The sequence below is a fragment of the Spermophilus citellus genome (genome assembly GCF_964194105.1).
Source record: "Spermophilus citellus genome assembly, chromosome: 2".
Taxonomy (NCBI): Eukaryota; Metazoa; Chordata; class Mammalia; order Rodentia; family Sciuridae; genus Spermophilus; species Spermophilus citellus.
In genome coordinates, this window is record NC_138183.1 from 1,622,298 (window position 1) to 1,639,165 (window position 16,868).

At 56.8% G+C, this 16,868-nt stretch overlaps 2 protein-coding genes across 4 annotated transcripts in view; both read left to right on the plus strand.

Annotated features, from left to right (window-relative positions):
* Window positions 1–8,327, plus strand: part of CCDC187 (coiled-coil domain containing 187) — a gene marked incomplete at its 5' end in the record, with an annotated part of 41,970 nt that extends 33,643 nt beyond the window's left edge. Inside the window, 6 exons of the mRNA XM_081269478.1 lie at window positions 1,128–1,258; window positions 1,470–1,545; window positions 3,269–3,408; window positions 3,766–3,875; window positions 4,331–4,404; window positions 4,865–8,327. Of these exons, the coding sequence (XP_081125604.1) occupies window positions 1,128–1,258; window positions 1,470–1,545; window positions 3,269–3,408; window positions 3,766–3,875; window positions 4,331–4,404; window positions 4,865–7,083 (2,750 nt within the window). The 3' untranslated portion in view covers window positions 7,084–8,327. The remainder of the gene's footprint in view (window positions 1–1,127; window positions 1,259–1,469; window positions 1,546–3,268; window positions 3,409–3,765; window positions 3,876–4,330; window positions 4,405–4,864) is intronic.
* Window positions 8,328–14,825: 6,498 nt separating this feature from the next.
* Window positions 14,826–16,868, plus strand: part of QSOX2 (quiescin sulfhydryl oxidase 2) — a 28,882-nt gene continuing 26,839 nt past the window's right edge. For all 3 annotated transcript variants that reach the window (XR_014020503.1, XM_081280990.1, XM_081280991.1), the window contains exon 1: window positions 14,826–15,156. Coding sequence is in view for 2 of the 3 variants with exons in the window: in XM_081280990.1 (XP_081137116.1) it covers window positions 14,832–15,156 (325 nt within the window). In the remaining variant the exon portion in view is untranslated. The remainder of the gene's footprint in view (window positions 15,157–16,868) is intronic.

Genomic DNA, 16,868 nt, shown 5'->3' on the forward strand with positions numbered 1-16,868 from the left:
GCACCAGTCCTGAGGGCAGCTGGCATGGCCACCTAGCCTGTGCCCCATCTGTACTTACCACATCCTTCCCCTCCTGGGCCTCAGCCTCCCGCTCTGGACAGTGATGGGGTGGGATGGGGAGCTGCCATGACAGAGTTCCACAGCTGGGTGGCTTGAACAATAGGGCTGTTTTCTGGAGGCCAGAGGTCCGAAGTCTGTGCTGCTTCCAGAAACTCCTGGGGAGGGTCCTTCCTGCCTCTTCCAGCCCCTGCTGGCTCCAGATGTCCCTGGGTTTGCAGCCGAGTTGCTCCAGCCTCTGCCTCCGACTTCCCGTGGCCTTTCTCCTGTGTCTCTTTTCTCCCATGTCGTTTTTTGCTCCTCAGTGTCTATCTCCTCTCTTTTCTCTCTTTTAAGAGTATCAGTCATTGGATTTAGGGCCACCCTAACTCCTGCACGATCTCATCTAGGGATCCTTGATTGTATCTTCAAAGACCTTATTTTCAAATAACTTCCCATTCCTAAGTTCTGTAGGTTAAGACTCGGACACATCTTTTGAGACACAATCCTGCCTTCTGCACGTGGCCTCCGAGGGCCCTTTCTGCCTTAGGCAAGGCCTGTGAAAGGGATGGTCTCTCCCCTCACTCCAAATGGCAAGCGTGGGGCCCCCACCCTCCTTGCTGGCTCTGGCTCTCCAGTTTCTCACATTCCTCCAGCTAGAGTGCTGGTCTCAAAGCAGTGACACAAGTTTAGACAAACCCTAGAAAGCAAATGGACATGGGCGTGTGGGTGGTGCATTGCAGAGGGGCATGGGGCCCAGCTCACGGGAATCCTCAGGCCCAGCGTGGCCTCTGGGCAATGTCTTGGAACCCCAGGGTACCCTGGCACACAGTCTGGAGGGGTGCTGGTGAAGCCGGTGCCTCTGGGACATTGGAATCTATGGGCAGAGGGATCAGAAGAGGTTTGGGAAGAGGAGAGGGGAGTCAGTTTTGTGATTGGGGGAGACGAAGGTGCAAGGGAAAACCTTTAGGAGCAGCCGTGACGTCCCTGGAGGTGGTGGCTAGTGCACAGAGCTCTGGGCTCCACAGAGGGACAAGCAGACAGGCATCTGTGTCAAGCTTTCCCCAGCAGCTGGCTCTGCTCGTCTCCAGGTCTGGGGCTCCCTGCAGGCCATCCAAGGTCTGTGACTCTCAGGACTGTGTCTTCAGAGCCTGGGGAGCAGCCTCGTGTCCCCGTGCTGAACATTCTGAGCTTCGGACAGCTGCCAGGCCCAGACTTTCCTGTATGAAATCCCAGGAAGCCTCTTCCCCATTTCCCCAGCCCTGCCTGCTTGGGGCCCCCATCCTGCCGGCCTGCAGCATGATTTTGGTTGGGATGTTGGATGCCCACGTGCCCTTGCCCCTGTGGTGCCAGTGGGCCTCTTGGCTCTCCCAGTCTTCGGCAGCTGCTCTCCCGGTGACCTGCATCCCTGGCATCTCTGTCCTGTCCTGTAGATGCAGGCCGCAGAGGTGGAGGGGAGCACCCCCAGAGCTCAGCCCAGGCCACAGGAAGCAAAAGAGCCACCTGCAGGTAAGCCCCCTAGATAGAGTCTGTGGGCCGCCCCAGTGTGGATCCTGCCAGCAGCTTCCCTGCGTCCAGTAGATCCTGTCCAAGGCTGGCCCAGCAGCCAGGGAAGCCAGAGAGGCCCTCAAGGAAAGCCAGAGAGGAAGGGCCTGCTCTCAGATCCTTTCACAGCTGGAAGCCTGCTGCTCTGTGTCCTAAGGGAGGTGATGTGGCTCTCTGGGGCATTAAAAGTCATGACTGGCTCGGAGTGTCTTGTCACAACCTGGCTTATCTGGAACCATCTTTAAGGGTTTGGAAACCAGCCTCACCAGAAGCATCTCTGTTGCCTGACATGAGGGTTTTGCACGTGTCACATTCTTAGCTTTCTGGCCCAGGGCAGGAGGAGACCTGCTCTCAGCTCTGGCAGGGTGTCCTGGTGGAGTGTTCAGTGGCCCAGCTGGCCTTGGTGCCTGGGGTGGAACCCCAGAGCTGCCCACTGCTGGGGTACAGCCTTGCCCAGAAGCCCTCTCAACGTCCACCCTCAGGATCAGGAAGGACACTGTTTTCCCTGGCAAGTCTGCTGGACTGAGGGAGGCTCCCTGCATCCAGGGTTCAGGAGACAAACCTCAGGGTGGATCAAGTGGGATGGGAAGAGGTTAGACCAGCTGAACACCAGGTTGCCTCCGAGAAGTGTGCCTCTGGCAAAGCTGGAGGCATGGCAGGCATTCAGGGCATTCCATGGCCTGCCCTACTCTGCCAGCGTCAGGCCCAGGCCGGCTACCATCCAGGTTTCTGTAACTTGCTTCAACATGTTTGGCCTAAAGCCTCCGTCCAGGGGCATCACTGCCCTCTGCCCCCACACACGTCAGCCAGGTGTCCACACTCCCTTCAGGGACAGTGTTGCCTCTTGAGGTGAGCATGCCTGTCGTACCCACCCTGCAGAGAAGAAGACTGAGGCTCAGGGACTGGAGTTACTGGCCTGTGATCTGGAGCTTGTTGGTGGGTGGCCTGGGACTCGCCTTGGGGCTGCCTGACACGGCCTCTGCTGCTTGCTGGCCAGAAGACAGTCTGCAGGGTCTCCCTGGCTGACACCTGTCATGGTCCTTAGGAAGCCAGGGTCCTCCCTGCATGGTCCCCATTGTCTTGGCCTTCACCAAGGGCCATGGACAAGAGCTTCGGGTACACAGCTCTGGCTCCCTTAAGGGCATCAGGGTCCCAGCACCCTGCTGAGGCCCAGGTAGAACTCAGGTCTAGGGAGATGATGATCGACCCAGAGAGGCTCTGCCGTGACTGCTCTGTCCCCACTTGGCGGCCTTCCAGCTCTGCTACGGATGACCTGCCATGTCCAAGGCCCACCCCTGCCTGGCCTTCTGTGTCCCCCACCAGTGTCCAGCTGGGAGTGGGTGCTCCTCAGCTCAGCTCAGCATGGGTGGGGAGGAAACAGGGAAAGGAATGGGGTTTCCCAGGGGCCTGCAGGAGAGTCCCCAAAGCGGGGAGTGAGATCTCTAAATTTAAAACACATTTTCTATAAGCTTCTTTCTGGGACCTCTGTCACTAACTATGCAGAGGGTATTTTTAGCAGATCACCACGTGTTTTTATGTCCTCATGCTAACCAGACACCACAAGGAAGTGTTGTGTCCATTTCAAATATTCAGATTTTTTTTTCATGTGGCTTCAGAATTCTTAGAAGTCACTCCCTCTGTCTCCTTGTCTGTGCCTGTTGGGGATGACAGTACCTTTGTCCTCCAGGAGACTCTCAGACCAAGCCAAGGATTGCCTTAGCAGAAGAGAGTCCCCCCGCTCCAACAGACAGCCCCAGGGGGAACTTGGTGGAACAGAGTCAGCAGTCTCAGGGCAGAGAGGGCTCCTGCAGTCCCCAGGAAGCCAGAGTGAGTTGGGTGGGGTCCTGCCAGCCATAGGGGCCTGGCCCTGTGGGGTGGCCTTGCCATCACATGAGGTCTATGGGATGGGACCTCTGAAGCCCTTCTGGAAGGGTCAGGGTCCTGAGATTCATTGATTCTGTGGGCCTTGCTCCGACACTCAATCCCTGGGCGGACAAAGTCTTTTCCGTGGTGGGAGGAGGGTGTCTGGTGAGCGGGGCTCTCAACAGCCCTCACTGGGGGAATGGCCTTTGCTCCACGTGGTCTCTGGAGGCGTGAAGGCTCCATCCACAGCCCAGGGTTGTGGCCAGTGCTCCAGCAGAGGCCACACCCAGACCTGTCATTTCTCTGACGTGTTTCTTGCAGGTGGCTGAGAGCAGCACAAGCCAAGAAGGGGCAGAATTGGGGCTCACTGTGGCTGGGAGCCCTGTGGGGGAGCCCCAGGATGTGGAGAACTGGCAGCCAGGGGAGCAAAGGTGAGGGACCAGCAGGGTGGGGCTCTGAGCCCGGGTGACAGGGCTGGCCAGCATATTGCCCTCTGGTTGCTGAGACCTCATGCCCAGCCATGAGACATCCTTCGGTTCACCTTCCTTTTTGAAAAAAAGATGGTGCCCCATGAATGGACCCAAGGTGCAGCTGGGGGGCAGCAGAGGGGCTACCATGGGATCGTGTGTTCTCAGGGAGGAGTGCCACATCTCCTACCTGATTCAGTGGGGCTGGGGCCAGATGGCCCCCAAAGACAAGCCTCACCCCAAGGAGCCCTGTGTGCAGATGTGAAGCATGGAGGTGGTAGATGGCTGGAGGGATGTTCCTGAGAGTATGGTAGAGTTGACTGACCTCCTGCAGGTCCCTGACCATGAGCCCTGGGAACTAGGAGGACAGGACTCCCTCTGGGGGGTGCTCCAGGACTTCTCTACCAATGTGCTTACAGGGTAGAGGCCTGTCGGCAGGACCTGGGGGTCCCCTTTGCCTGGCTGGAGACTCCCCGACTGGCTGCCTTCCCAGGTGATGCCCCCCTCCCCTCCAGGGACTCTCAATGTCAGCTCCAGGACTCTCAAGTCCCCACTTAAGGGTCATCCCAGAGCAGTTCCTAAATCAGAGCTGGGCTTCTCCCCACAGCACACAGTCCTATCTTCCCTATGCCCAGCTGCAGGGACCCTGCCCAGGCCCCTCCCCAGGGCATCACCAGTGAAAAGCAAGCAGAGCCAGTCCCACTGTCTGTCGACGGCTGAGACTCAGGAGTGACCCATTGCTGGTGGGCGGATGGGGGTAGCTACCGGCAGGTGGGCTGAGGGTCCGTTGCTCTGGCACCACTGACCTTTTTCTGCCTTTGTTGGGGTGTTCTGACTTTGAACCACTGGCTGTGGGGGCCACAGGGAGGGACTGCCCTTGCTGGTATAGGGTGGCACTGCCCCAGGGCAGGTTGTGACCACTGTCATGTCATCTGAGACCTGTCCTGTCCCAGCAGCTCCTGCAGCCCCTCGCTCAAGCAGCCCCGCACCCCAGCTGGGAGCCCCCTTGGACCTGGACTTGGAGTCTGCCTCCAGGACCTGCTCAGGGTCTTCAGAGGCTCCTGCCTCCTCCCCCACCTCCTCCACAGGCTCTGCGAGTGACCCGTCCTGCTCCTCTCTCGAGGAATTTCAAAAAGTTTCAGCCACCCTGGTCCAGCTCTCTGACAGCTCCCTTTCCCTGTCTGGCTTGGAAGCTGAGGTCACCCCAGACGCTGACCTCGACCAGTCTGGGGATCTCTCTGTTCATGACTCCTGGGAGGGGCTCACCCCACCTTTGTCCTGGGGGCTCCACCAGGGGGACCCTCAGCCGGGTGGTGCTTCTGGGGGTGCAGGATGCATGTCCTGGCAGAGGCAGGGGGGCAATGGGGCTGGGTCCCTGGGTGTCTCCTCCATGGAGGTGACCGTGGCAGGAGGCCTAGAGTCCAGGCAGAGCCTCCTGCAGGAAAGCTGGCCACTGTCCCTCCCAGACGCCCTCTATCCAAGGTCAGGGTCAGAGCTGTCAGAAGCCTCCAACCAAATCTGGGATGAGGACAGCAGAGAGAACCCGTGGGAAGCTGGTGTTGGTGCAGGGCCAGCCTCAGGGAGCTCCTGGCCTGAAGGTGGCTCATCCGACCTCAAGAAAAGTGGGCGGCCTCAAGTGCCTCTTCCTCTCCTGGGCCCTAGAGAGGGACAGGAATCTTCTGGAGCCAGCAGAAGCCTCACCCGTGGATCGAGTATGGGGAAAACCAAGCCGGCCTCCCCTGAGACCACCGGCCAGGGGCTCCTATCCCAGACCCCTTCCACCAGTGACTTAGACCCACCACTGTCCTCTCCTCCGGGGACCTCCACCTCTGGAGGGGTGTGTTTCAGCAGAGGAGGGCTGACCCCTCCCCAGGCCCCCGCTGACTGCCAGGAGGAGCTCTGGGGTGCTGCTGTGAGTCTGTCCACCCAGAGGGAACTTCCACAGGCCTCGCCGGAGCCCGAGGTCCCTTTGGCCCTGCAGACTCCTGAGGTCCCCAGTGGACTGGACTCTCCAGCTGCCGGGAGCCAGGTGCCTGGGTGTCGGGGGGGTGGAGGCCCTGCTGCCCTGGAGGAGGCCGGTCCCCCAGGTGCCATTGGCTTCTGGGCTGGGATCCTGCCTCCAGTTGACAAGGAGCTGTCCTGTGGCAGTAGAGACCTCCTGTCCCCCGCCCACAGGGATGCCCACTTGCCCCCACCGCCTCCCACCCCTGAAGCACAGAGGGCCAGGGAGGAGGCCTACCCGTGCTCAGAAGACTTCCCCTCCCCTCCCGAGGAGGCCATGTTTTCTGGGGGCTCAGAGGACCCTCTGGGGGAGGACACCTCCCTCGCCACCGAGGATCTTTCTGAGGAGGCTCTGCCAGCAGCACTGTCCCCAGGGCCACAGGAGTTGGGGCTGTGCCTGGGGGTGCCTGGGAAGGGCGGAAGTCTCGAGGGCAAATTGGGTAAATCAAGTTCTGCTGTGGGGAGCCGAGCCCTGGGCAGTCAGGGGTTAGAAGCAGCCAGCTGCCCAGGGTCCCCCTTGAGTGAAGGGACAGGCAGTGCCCCTAAGGGGCTCCCAAGGCCATTGGCACTGACCCTGAGTCTATCCCAAGTAGCCTGTGTGGCCCAACAGGTTCTGCTGAGGCCGCTGGTGGCTAGTGACACGAGGGTGCTACTGGGCACTCAGGGTGGGCGCCAGGCTCCTGCTCTGGGCTTGGGGTTCTGGGCTGGTGTGGCGCCTGAGGAGTCCCCGGGCCACATGGGCAGGCCCCGGGGAGGGGTGTGGGGCACTGAGTGTGCAGAGCGTGAGCCAGGGTCGGGGACCCTCTTGGGAGGCCTGGATGGGCCCCTATCCAGAAGGACAGCCACACCCCCAACACCCTGGTCTGCAGTCCCAGCAGCCTCTCCCCCAGGCCCAGTGCCCTTGCTGGCCAGTGTTGGCGAGGAGGGGAAGGGAGGCCTGAGCTGCCAGGCAGAGGACCACCCTGGGGCCGAGGACTCAATGGGCAGAGAGCAGCTCCCTGGGGGACAGTCCACCCTGGTCCTTGACTCAGGTCCCTGTGCTGATCTCCCAGGCTTGGAGAAAGGCGAGGGAGCCCAGGCTGTGGACCTGGTGTCCACCCAGCTCACCAGGAGCATCCTGTGCGACTCGCTGGCTGTGCTGTCGGGGCTCATCCCCCAGGGCAGTCCCTAAGGGAGGCACACAATGTTTGTGATGCCATTGTGTAACTGTGTGTGTGTGTGTGTGTGCGCGCGCGCGCGCGTGTGCGTGCACATGTGCACAGGGGCCTTCAGGAGGCCTGGATATCCAGGGTAGGCTGGAAATGAGGCACGCCACCCTGCTGCTGGCGATGCAGGATGGTCATCTGAAAGCTGCAGACTGGGCAGGGGCTCCACATCACTTCAGACTGGATCCAGCTGCATTTCTTTGGACAGGGTGTCCACAGCCTTGTCAAGGGCTGAAAGGGCCAGACCCAAATGATGAAGAGACATGCTTGCCAAAGATTGTCCCGGCAGCAAGGACAGGCGAGGAGGTTGGGTGCTCCAGCAAGAACAGCCCCTAACAACCGGACAGTGTGGGAGTCAGCAGAGGCCAACAGGGGAGGAGAGAGCAGCCGTGGGTGGAAGAAGAGCTGCGGGGTGAGCCTCCCGACTCTTGCCCACTGGATTTCTGACAGCAAGGGTCTTCTGGGTTTACTGTTTCCAGTATATAACTTGTCAGCCGGCTGATGGGCACGTATGCCTCCCACACGCCTGAGCTGAGCAAACCATAGTGGGTGACCACTCGAAGGCCAAAAGTTACTTCCCCTTTACCAGCAAAGCCTGGGGCTTGTCCTCTGGGGGTAGGAGACCTCTCTGGTACTGCAGACTTGTCCAGATTTCAAAAGGGCTCCTGAGCCACATCTTTCCTCAGAAGCACAGTGACTGGGTCCTAGCAAGAGACTTTATGGGTATGTGTGTGCACACACACCCACGTGCTTGGTCGAGGTCAGCCCATGCCACCTCCTTCAATTCCTGGGTGGACCTTCCAGGACAGAATGCCAGGTCACTGCTTCTGCAAGGAAGCACTGTGTCCCCTCTTCACACGAGCCCCCGCCTTCCTCAGGACAAGGTCCAGGGGAGTGCAGAGCAGTGTTGATCCAGGCACACATGTTTCCTAGGTGAAAAGGAGCATGAGGACACTAGCTATGGTTTTTTGAAGTGAGTCTCAGAGCCTTGCTGGGCCTCTGTAGGCAGGACAGGGATACGCCGGGGGCAGGCTCAGCACAGACCCCCTGGAAAATGGCCTGGAGCATGGGTAAGGGCGAGGACAGGCCTCCCCAGCAGTGACCTCCACTCAGAGCAGCCACCTCCACGGTGTCTGATGGGCTCTGGTGCTGTCCCCCAGGGAGGAGGAGGCTGGTGCCCTGCAGCCCAGCCATCACCCCTAGCAGTGCCCCAGCGCAGGTTCCCAGACTCGAGCAAGAGTGAAGACTTCCCTGCCCACCCTGCTCCCAGGGCTCAGGAGGAGCAGTGGGACAGGCTGTTTTATAAGATTCCAGCGTGAGAACCACTTGAGCTTGTGCTACAGTCTCCCTTGGAAGCTTTGGAATGAACTGTGCTTTGCAGGATGGATGTATACTGACGAGTGTGCCATTTCTGCATTTTTGCTATTTCTGAGTCTTCCCCTCGGTGCATTCCGGGAAGTGGCTCGTGACCCTAGCAGTCAGTTCTTTTGCAGAGGAAGCCACTTTCAAGTCTGTTTTCTGACTTCCAACATTGTCAGGTATCTTGAGCTGAAGCTTGCATACAGGAATTGGCTCTTTGAAGTTACTCCTCACATCCCAAAGCTGTGTGTGAGTGTGTGTGTTTGCAGGTGTGCACAGGCATGCACAGGTATATACCCATGTGTGTGTCTTCCAGCTCGCATTTATCATTCATTCCTCTATCATCTCTGTCATCCATCTATAATCCATCCTTTGCCAATTCATTTCTTATTTAAGTCATTAAAAACCATGTTAGTGGCCAGGCACTGTGGCACATACCTGAAAGCCCAGTGGCTCAGAGGCTGAGGCAGGAGGATCACGAGTTCAAAGCCAGCCTCAGCAACTTAACAAGGCCCTAAGCAACACAGTGAGACCCTGTCTCTAAATAAAATACAAAATAGGGCTGGGGATGTGGCTCAGTGGCTGAGTGCCCCTGAGTTCAATCCCCAGTACCAAAAAAAAAAAAAAATGTTAGTGAGTAATTTGTACCAATGGCACCATTATGTGACAAGGAAAAGGCAGGAGAGAGAAGCATCATGCAATAACTTTGGAAAAACTGCACAGAAAAACACTTAGAAATGTCATGTGATTTCCCAGTAATATGTGCCATTTTGTGTTTTTAGGTATCAGTTTTATTTTCAAAAACTCACTGAATATTCTAAAATATGAAGAGATTTTTTTCAGAAAATGATTTTTTCCTCTTCTTTTTATACTGGTGTATTAAATGTTTGACACTTTTTATTAAGACATCATTCAACTCACAAACTGTACAGATCATTGGTTTCTAGTTTATTCCCAAGATGGTGCAACCAGTTCACTTTGTGAATCAGGACAAGGGGTGTGGGCCTTAGGGACATTCCAGTCCCTTGCCAATGCCTCCAGGTCTCAGCCTCTCCTCCTGGGGCTGACTTCTCCAGCTGTCACACAGGTGCTCCTTCCTTCAACTGTGCTTGTGGCCCTGGGAGACCTCCATGCACTTGGGGCTTGAGTGAGACACTTCTCCTTAGTCGGCCTGGCAAGGCCTCCAGGTGCCCTGCCACAGGACAGGAGCTGCCTGGGCCCCCTATCCATCTCTGGGGAGAACACCTTTCTAAGGAGCCCCTCTAAGGACAGCCGGGCCGGGGCGGTGGGGTGATGCTTAGCAAGACGCCTTCTCCAGGGCACCAGCTCCCTGTAGAGGTACGCTCACTGGGAAGCACCAGCCAGGACAGTTGCTTGGTTGTGCACAAGGTACACCGCAGCCCACCCCAAAGCAGAGGAGGTTTGGTTTTGCCGCGGGGACGGGGACACATGTTCCTGCCCTGTGTGTGACTTCAGAACAGCTCTCTCATGAATTCCCTCCTAGTTTTCTGAACAAATTAGTCTGTAATTTTTTATTTTCCTGTATTTATTGCTGACCCTTTGGATTTATGAGGCCGTGTGAGGAATTACATATTTAACACATGCACGTTTGGCATTGCAATAAATCTTACACATCGAAACCCTGCAGATTGGCCTCAAATTCGATGGTCCCTGTCTCACTGCTTGGGGTTGGTGCTGGTGGCTCCACATGATGCTGGGGCTGCTCCCACAACCAGAGCCTGGTTTTGCCAGGACTTTGGCTTGGTGCTAAGCAGGTGCGTTGTGTTGCCAAAGTCATTTCTCAGCCTTGGCATGATACCCTTGAAGGGAGGCTGGTCACCGGGAACTAATGAGATGAGACTACACCTCCCAATGACTGATGGGGCCGGAGGGGGACCAGGATTATAAAATGACTCTGGTGGGAGGAGTACATCCTTGGAAGGTACTAGAGACACCTCATCTCCCCAGCGTTATGTGCACAGAGCCGAGTGCCTTGGTGTTCAGATGTGTTGACCTGGGCAGGGCAGGGTCCCACCCTCCAAGGTCTAGGGCTGTGCCTACCCTGGCTCTGATCCACACTTGGGCCAATAAATCTTGACACCAGCTTCAGGAGAAGTCATCATCTTTCATATGAAATGAGTATTCCTCACTTAAATCCCACGTTCAACTTCCTGAGACCTGTCTTTCTTGGCATCCTGCTTCCTGGTTCCCTCCTTCATAGACTGCCCACCTGCTATGGTGCCTCTGGTACATGTGTTCTAACCCGTCATGAGCTTTGTGAACATCTAGGGTCTGGCATGGCCACAGTGGCTCTCTCACACACACAGAAGCTACCAGAGCAATTCACTAGGGTGAGGGTACCCACCTTGGGAGTGCAGGGATGTCCCTCCCAACTGTGCCTCCTGCCCATAGGAGGTGGTGTCTGGTTGTGATGGGCAAGGGCTGAGCAAGCTCACTCACCTTCTTGCTCCAGACAGGCCTGTCCAGTCCCTGTCCAAACCAAACCAGGTCCCAGAAGACAGTGCTGGAGCTGGCTGTGCCTGCTCAAAGTGACTCCACAAAGTGTAGAACAGCATTCTCAGAGTGTGCCTAACCCTGAGTGACTCTATGGTGTTTAGAACAGCAGTTCTCAGGCTGCATCTGCCCTGGGTGACTCTGTGGTGTGCAGAACAGCAGTCCTCAGGCTGCGCCTACCCTGGGCGACCCATGGTGTGCAGAACAGCAGCTCTCAGGCTGCGCCTGCCCTGGGTGACTCCATGGTGTGTAGAACAGCAGCTCTCAGGCTGCGCCTACCCTGGTGACTCCATGGTGTGCAGAACAGCAGCTCTCAGGCTGCGCCCTTCCCTTTGTGACTCCATGGTGGACAGAACAGCTGATTTCAGCCTAACCCTGAGTCACCCCATTTCATAAAGCCCCAGTTTGCCCTGAGCTGCTCTAATCAGGGCAAGAACTCTACCTTGTTTGTGCAAATCAACAGCCACCATCTGCCTGGCACCATCATAAGGCACATGCTGATAAATAAATTGATCATGCTCATCAAAATGACCACCTGTGACTTACAGATTAATCAGAAGCACATGAGTGTGTGGGTGTATCAAACTCATATTGGAAAAATCAGGCCCAGGAGCTAGTGGAACCACCTCAGGATGCAGCCCCTCACTCGAGACCCACAGAAGGAGGGGCACCTGAGCCTGGACACAGCAGCACGCTGACCCTGTCACCTGGTCACTCATCACAGCCTCACCCAGGAATGTCACCACAGCAATGAACCTTCAGTTCTCTGTCAGAGGCTTCAGCAGAGCAGTTTCTCCTGCCAGTGACGACCATGCAAGTCCCTCTGCAAGCTGACACCTCAGGCTGACACTCCAAGCTGATATGAGACTGGCACTCTCTGGACCTTGGCCTAGAATAGGTTCCTGTGTTCCGACGGCCCTGCGCCCTGCACAGGTTCTCGGTGGTTCCTAATCTCATCCAACCACTTGTGCGGACCCTATCTGTACCTGCTATCTGCCTCCTGAAGCCTGAGGCCGCCGCACGGTTCCCAGCCTCTCTGTAGCCTGTACATATAGTTGTGTAGAGTGTGTGACTTGAGCCTTACAGATGTAGAAATCAAGACTGAATGACCCTGTGACTGCCCAGCTTGACACCAGGGACCCACAAGTATCCACTGAACTGCCACTGATGAGAGTGGTGTCACCTGCAGTTAACTCATTCAGTAAGTTCTGATGCAGTGGAGGGACAGAGACGTGTCTGGTCTGTTGGTGACCTGGCTGGCTCATGACACAGCTCTTCATTGATGGCCCCCCAGGCAGCTTCCAGAACCCCCAGGAATGTCTGTGGGTCCCACATCTGTCTACTTGGTCTTTTGTCCCGTTTGCTCACACTGGGACAGCCATCAAACACCAAAACCCTCCTCTGTACAACCAGTATCTCCCTGTGTCCCAGTAAAGGCCCTCCCTGATGGCCAAGAAGACAAAGCAGAGCAGGGGCTGGTGTCTGCAAAGCCAGACTGTGGCTCACACACACACATCTGGCCTGCTCCGGGGCCCAGCCTTTCTTCCCTGCCTGCTGCCCACCTTGAAGTGTGGGCATTCAATGGTGCTGAAGTCCAGCCTGTGCTCTGTGTCTGCTCCAACTCTCACTAGGAGTGCTGCAGGGACCCCATGCCCATGCCTTTGTGTCCTGTCACTCCCTCCGCCAGGTCACTTGCGGTGCTTCTCTCAGTTCCACACTCATCCTGGTTGCTCTCTCCACCCACACTGGACTCCTTGCCACCCCTCCAGTGTGCCACCTTCTCCCACAGGGCCCTTGTACATGTGGCTCCTCTGCCTGGTGTGGCTCTCACGTTATCCACTCAGAGGCCTCTCTCTGCCCTCCTATGCATGATGCCCCCACCGCATTCCCTGTCCTCAGGCCTGGCTTCCACACTTTTGTCTGAGGTCCATTCTTCTGCTCTGCAGTCCCAGGGGCTCAAGAGCTCAGCATTTGTCTCCAAGGGTTGGCACAGAATGGAGACCAGTGAGCATTAGCACAGGAAGGATAAGTGAAGGGAAAGAGAGGGACATGAGGGATAGGGACAGCCACAGCAGGACCTCTGGTCTGGACCATCAGGCGTAGGGTTTCCTAACCCTTGATATCAGCAAAGCCCTTTCCTCACACACAGCATCACACAGAGCCACAGGACAGCCAGCAGAGATGACTGCACTGGCAACTGTGTTTCCAGGTGATCCCAATGGTCATTTGTTAAAACCAACCGTCCAGCAGAGGAAAGCAGACCTACCTTGTAGTCTCAGGCTCACACCAGGTCCTGCCCCTTGATGGGATCCTCCCCTGTGTCCTTTCCTTTCTGTTTCAGTCACAGTTCAGGGAGTGTTGATGTGAATAAAAAAGTTAGGAATCACAATTACAAACAAACAAACAAACAGGTCTACTCTTCCACTTGAGTAAAAACGTCACACAGAACTTTATTCCCGGGTTGTGGAGACATGACTGAACACTGCAGCCAAGGTCTATTCTTGCATCCTAAAATTCAGAGGTGACCCTCTACCTTTGTGCTGAGGTTCTGTTACATTTTCTAAGAGCTACAAAGTCAGGGTCAGATTAGGGCATCCTCCGAAGCCCCCCAGGCTAAAGTTACGTGAATTTCAGATAAATAGTATAGTTTCTAAGAACATGTCTAAATTTGTCCTTTAGACTAAAAGCTCAACTCGCCTTTTATACTGTTTATCCTAAATTCACATTTAACCTTGCCATAGTATCTGTGCCACACGTAGTATATTTTCATTTGCTAAATCTGGAAACCCTGCAGGGTGTGATGGTGCAAGCCTGTAATCTCACTGGCACAGGAGGCTGAGCCAAGAGGATGCTGAGTTCAAAGCCTGCCTCAGCCACTTAGTAAGGCCCTAAACAACTCAGCAAGACCCTGTGTCTAAATAAAATATTTAAAAGGGCTGGGGATGTAGCTGGGTGGTTAAGCGCCCCTGAGGCCAATCCTCAGTACAAAAAAAACCAAAAAAATCTGGACCAGCCCTACTCCCAAGGAGCCCAGGTGGCAAGTGAGCCTGGGAGGGCCGAGGGCGCAGCCAAGCTCATGAGGGCGGGGCAGAGCTCAGGGGCGGGGCGAGGAGAGAGGGGCCGAGCCCAGGGGGTGGGGAGAGCGTGTGGATAGGGTGGGGTGAGCTCGGGGGCGGGGCGAGGAAAGAGGGGCCGAGCTTAGGGGGTGGGGAGAGCGTGTGGATAGGGTGGGGTGAGCTCGGGGGCGGGGCGAGGAGAGAGGGGCCGAGCTCAGGGGGTGGGGAGAGCGTGTGGATAGGGTGGGGCGAGATCGGGGGCGGGGCGAGGAGAGAGGGGCCGAGCCCAGGGGGTGGGGAGAGCGTGTGGATAGGGTGGGGTGAGCTCGGGGGCGGGGCGAGGAAAGAGGGGCCGAGCCCAGGGGGTGGGGAGAGCGTGTGGATAGGGTGGGGTGAGCTCGGGGGCGGGGCGAGGAGAGAGGGGCCGAGCTCAGGGGGTGGGGAGAGCGTGTGGATAGGGTGGGGCGAGCTCGGGGGCGGGGCGAGGAGAGAGGGGCCGAGCCCAGGGGGTGGGGAGAGCGTGTGGATAGGGTGGGGTGAGCTCGGGGGCGGGGCGAGGAGAGAGGGGCCGAGCCCAGGGGGTGGGGAGAGCGTGTGGATAGGGTGGGGCGAGCTCGGGGGCGGGGCGAGCGTGGAGGTGTGGAGGGCAGGGGCGGGGCCGAAGTTAGAGGGCAGGGCTAGCGAACACGCGGGCCAGACTCGACGCGAGAGGCGGAGCCGGCGTGCGCGACCACATGACGGCGGTTGCCAAGGTGAAAGGTCGTCGCGACGGCGGCACTCCCAACATGGCGGCGGCCGGGGCGGCGGCGGCGGCGGCGGTGTCGCCGCGCAGCCCCGGAGCCCGAGCGCGGCGCCCGCCCCCGTCTCGGGTCGCGCGGCTGCCGCGGCTGCTGGTGCTGCTGGCGGCGGCGGCGACGGGGCCGGGGGCGGGCGGCGCGGCGCGGCTGTACCGCGCGGGCGAGGACGCCGTGTGGGTGCTGGACAGCGGCAGCGTGCGCGGGGCCACGGCCAACAGCTCGGCCGCGTGGCTAGTGCAGTTCTACTCCTCGTGGTGCGGCCACTGCATCGGCTACGCGCCCACCTGGCGGGCGCTGGCCGGGGACGTGCGAGGTGAGGGTCCCGCGCGCCGGGCGCGCTTTCCGGCCCGCCGCCCGGGCCTTCGTGGAGCGAGCCAGCCGCGGCCGCGAGCCCGCCGGCGCCGGGGAGCAGAAACGCCCTTCCCGGCCCCGCGGAGTCTCCTGCCTCGCGCAACACCTGCCTTCTGCCCGCGAGAGCTTCACTGCCCCCCACCGTCTCTCTTGCTGTTTCCTGACCCACAGCCCCAGCCCCAGCAATTCCGTTTCAGAGCCTAGCACCCCCGTTTTGAGGACACCCCCTTTCCAGACCTGTAGCCACCCTTTCCCTGTAAATCTTCGCCATTCTCTTCCTGGTTCGGATGGCTGATCAAGTGGTGTGTTTCAGAGTAAGCCCACAACTTAGAAACCCAGATCCTCTGGGGAGTGCTTTGTAAATGCAAAAGTCTTACCAGGTGTCTCGTTGGTGGGTTCCTTGTTCACAGCTTTTGAGAAATCATTCACCAAATTCCTGGTACTGTTACCGTACTTTACTGTTCAGCACTTTCTTGCTGCTAATCGCTACTCACTCCTGAAGTTGTCCTCCTGCTTTAGATGGCAGGGTTGTAAAGTAGAGGATATTTGCAGCCCTCTTGAGCAGACCTGCCGCGTTGTAAATAAAGTGGAATTTAAATGGTTTGGCAGTAGTGTTCCTCGCCAGCAAGGCTGAGGTTTCCAGGGACCAGCTTGCTACTATTGTGCTAACCTCTAATTACAGATTTCACTGGGCAAGAGCCATGGCAAATTGTTACTCTTCCTTCCTGCATATTTCTTTTTGGGTCTTATATCAATTCCTACTTTATTTTTCTCATATAAATGAGATTTATAGAGTCTTTTTCAAGTATGCAGTTGTAAATGTCTTTAGAACTTGTTCTCTTATTTCACTGTTGGTTTTTTTATTCTAATGGGTTTGTTCTCTTGGATCTCAAGTTTTCCATAAGTCCCTAGGCAGACCTAAGACCAGAGACTGGGGAAAAAAAAAAAAAAAACAGAAAACTAGTGGGTTCCTTTTTTCTTTAACTTTGTTTTTTGGGGAAACAAGCCATTCGATAATGTGGAAGGTTTTTCAATTCTTGGGGTTTTTTTGGTGTGTGTGGTGCTGGGGATTGAACCCAGGGCTTGTGTGTGCAAGGCAAGTACTCTACCAACTGAGCTATGTCCCCAGCCCTCAGTTCTTGTTTTTATTCAGTAGCAGAAACAGATATGTAAATGAAAATGCAGGTAGCCTTGGCAAAACTTCTGTCACCTTTTTTTTTTAACTTTTTCAACTTAGTATCTGAAATGTAAAAGTTTTAAGCCAAATTCAAATATTGCAAGCTGTTGTTTAGCAGAATCAGCATGTATGGAGCCCTGAAAATTGTCCTTGCAACTTGGGAGGAAGGTTTTTTCTGAAAGTGAGACAGTAAAATCCATACCTGATGGTGTAATTAACTAAACGAGGTTGCTTAAAAGGACTGGCTGTCAGCCAGGTCAGGGCAGGAAGAGGGGACCTGAATTGAGATGTGGCTGAAAGCAAAAGACAGCTGTGGCCTGGCTGCAGGCAAGAGCATGGGAGGGGGGGACCGTGGGGTGCAGAAGCAAAGGAAGAAAAGGGCCAAACTGGCAGCAAGGCTGCCCAAGACAGGGACAGAGCTCTTAGCACTGAGCAGTGTCCCACTCAGGGTCCCTGGGACTTTTTCTAGGTCTGTGGTCCCCAAAGCAATCAACTGG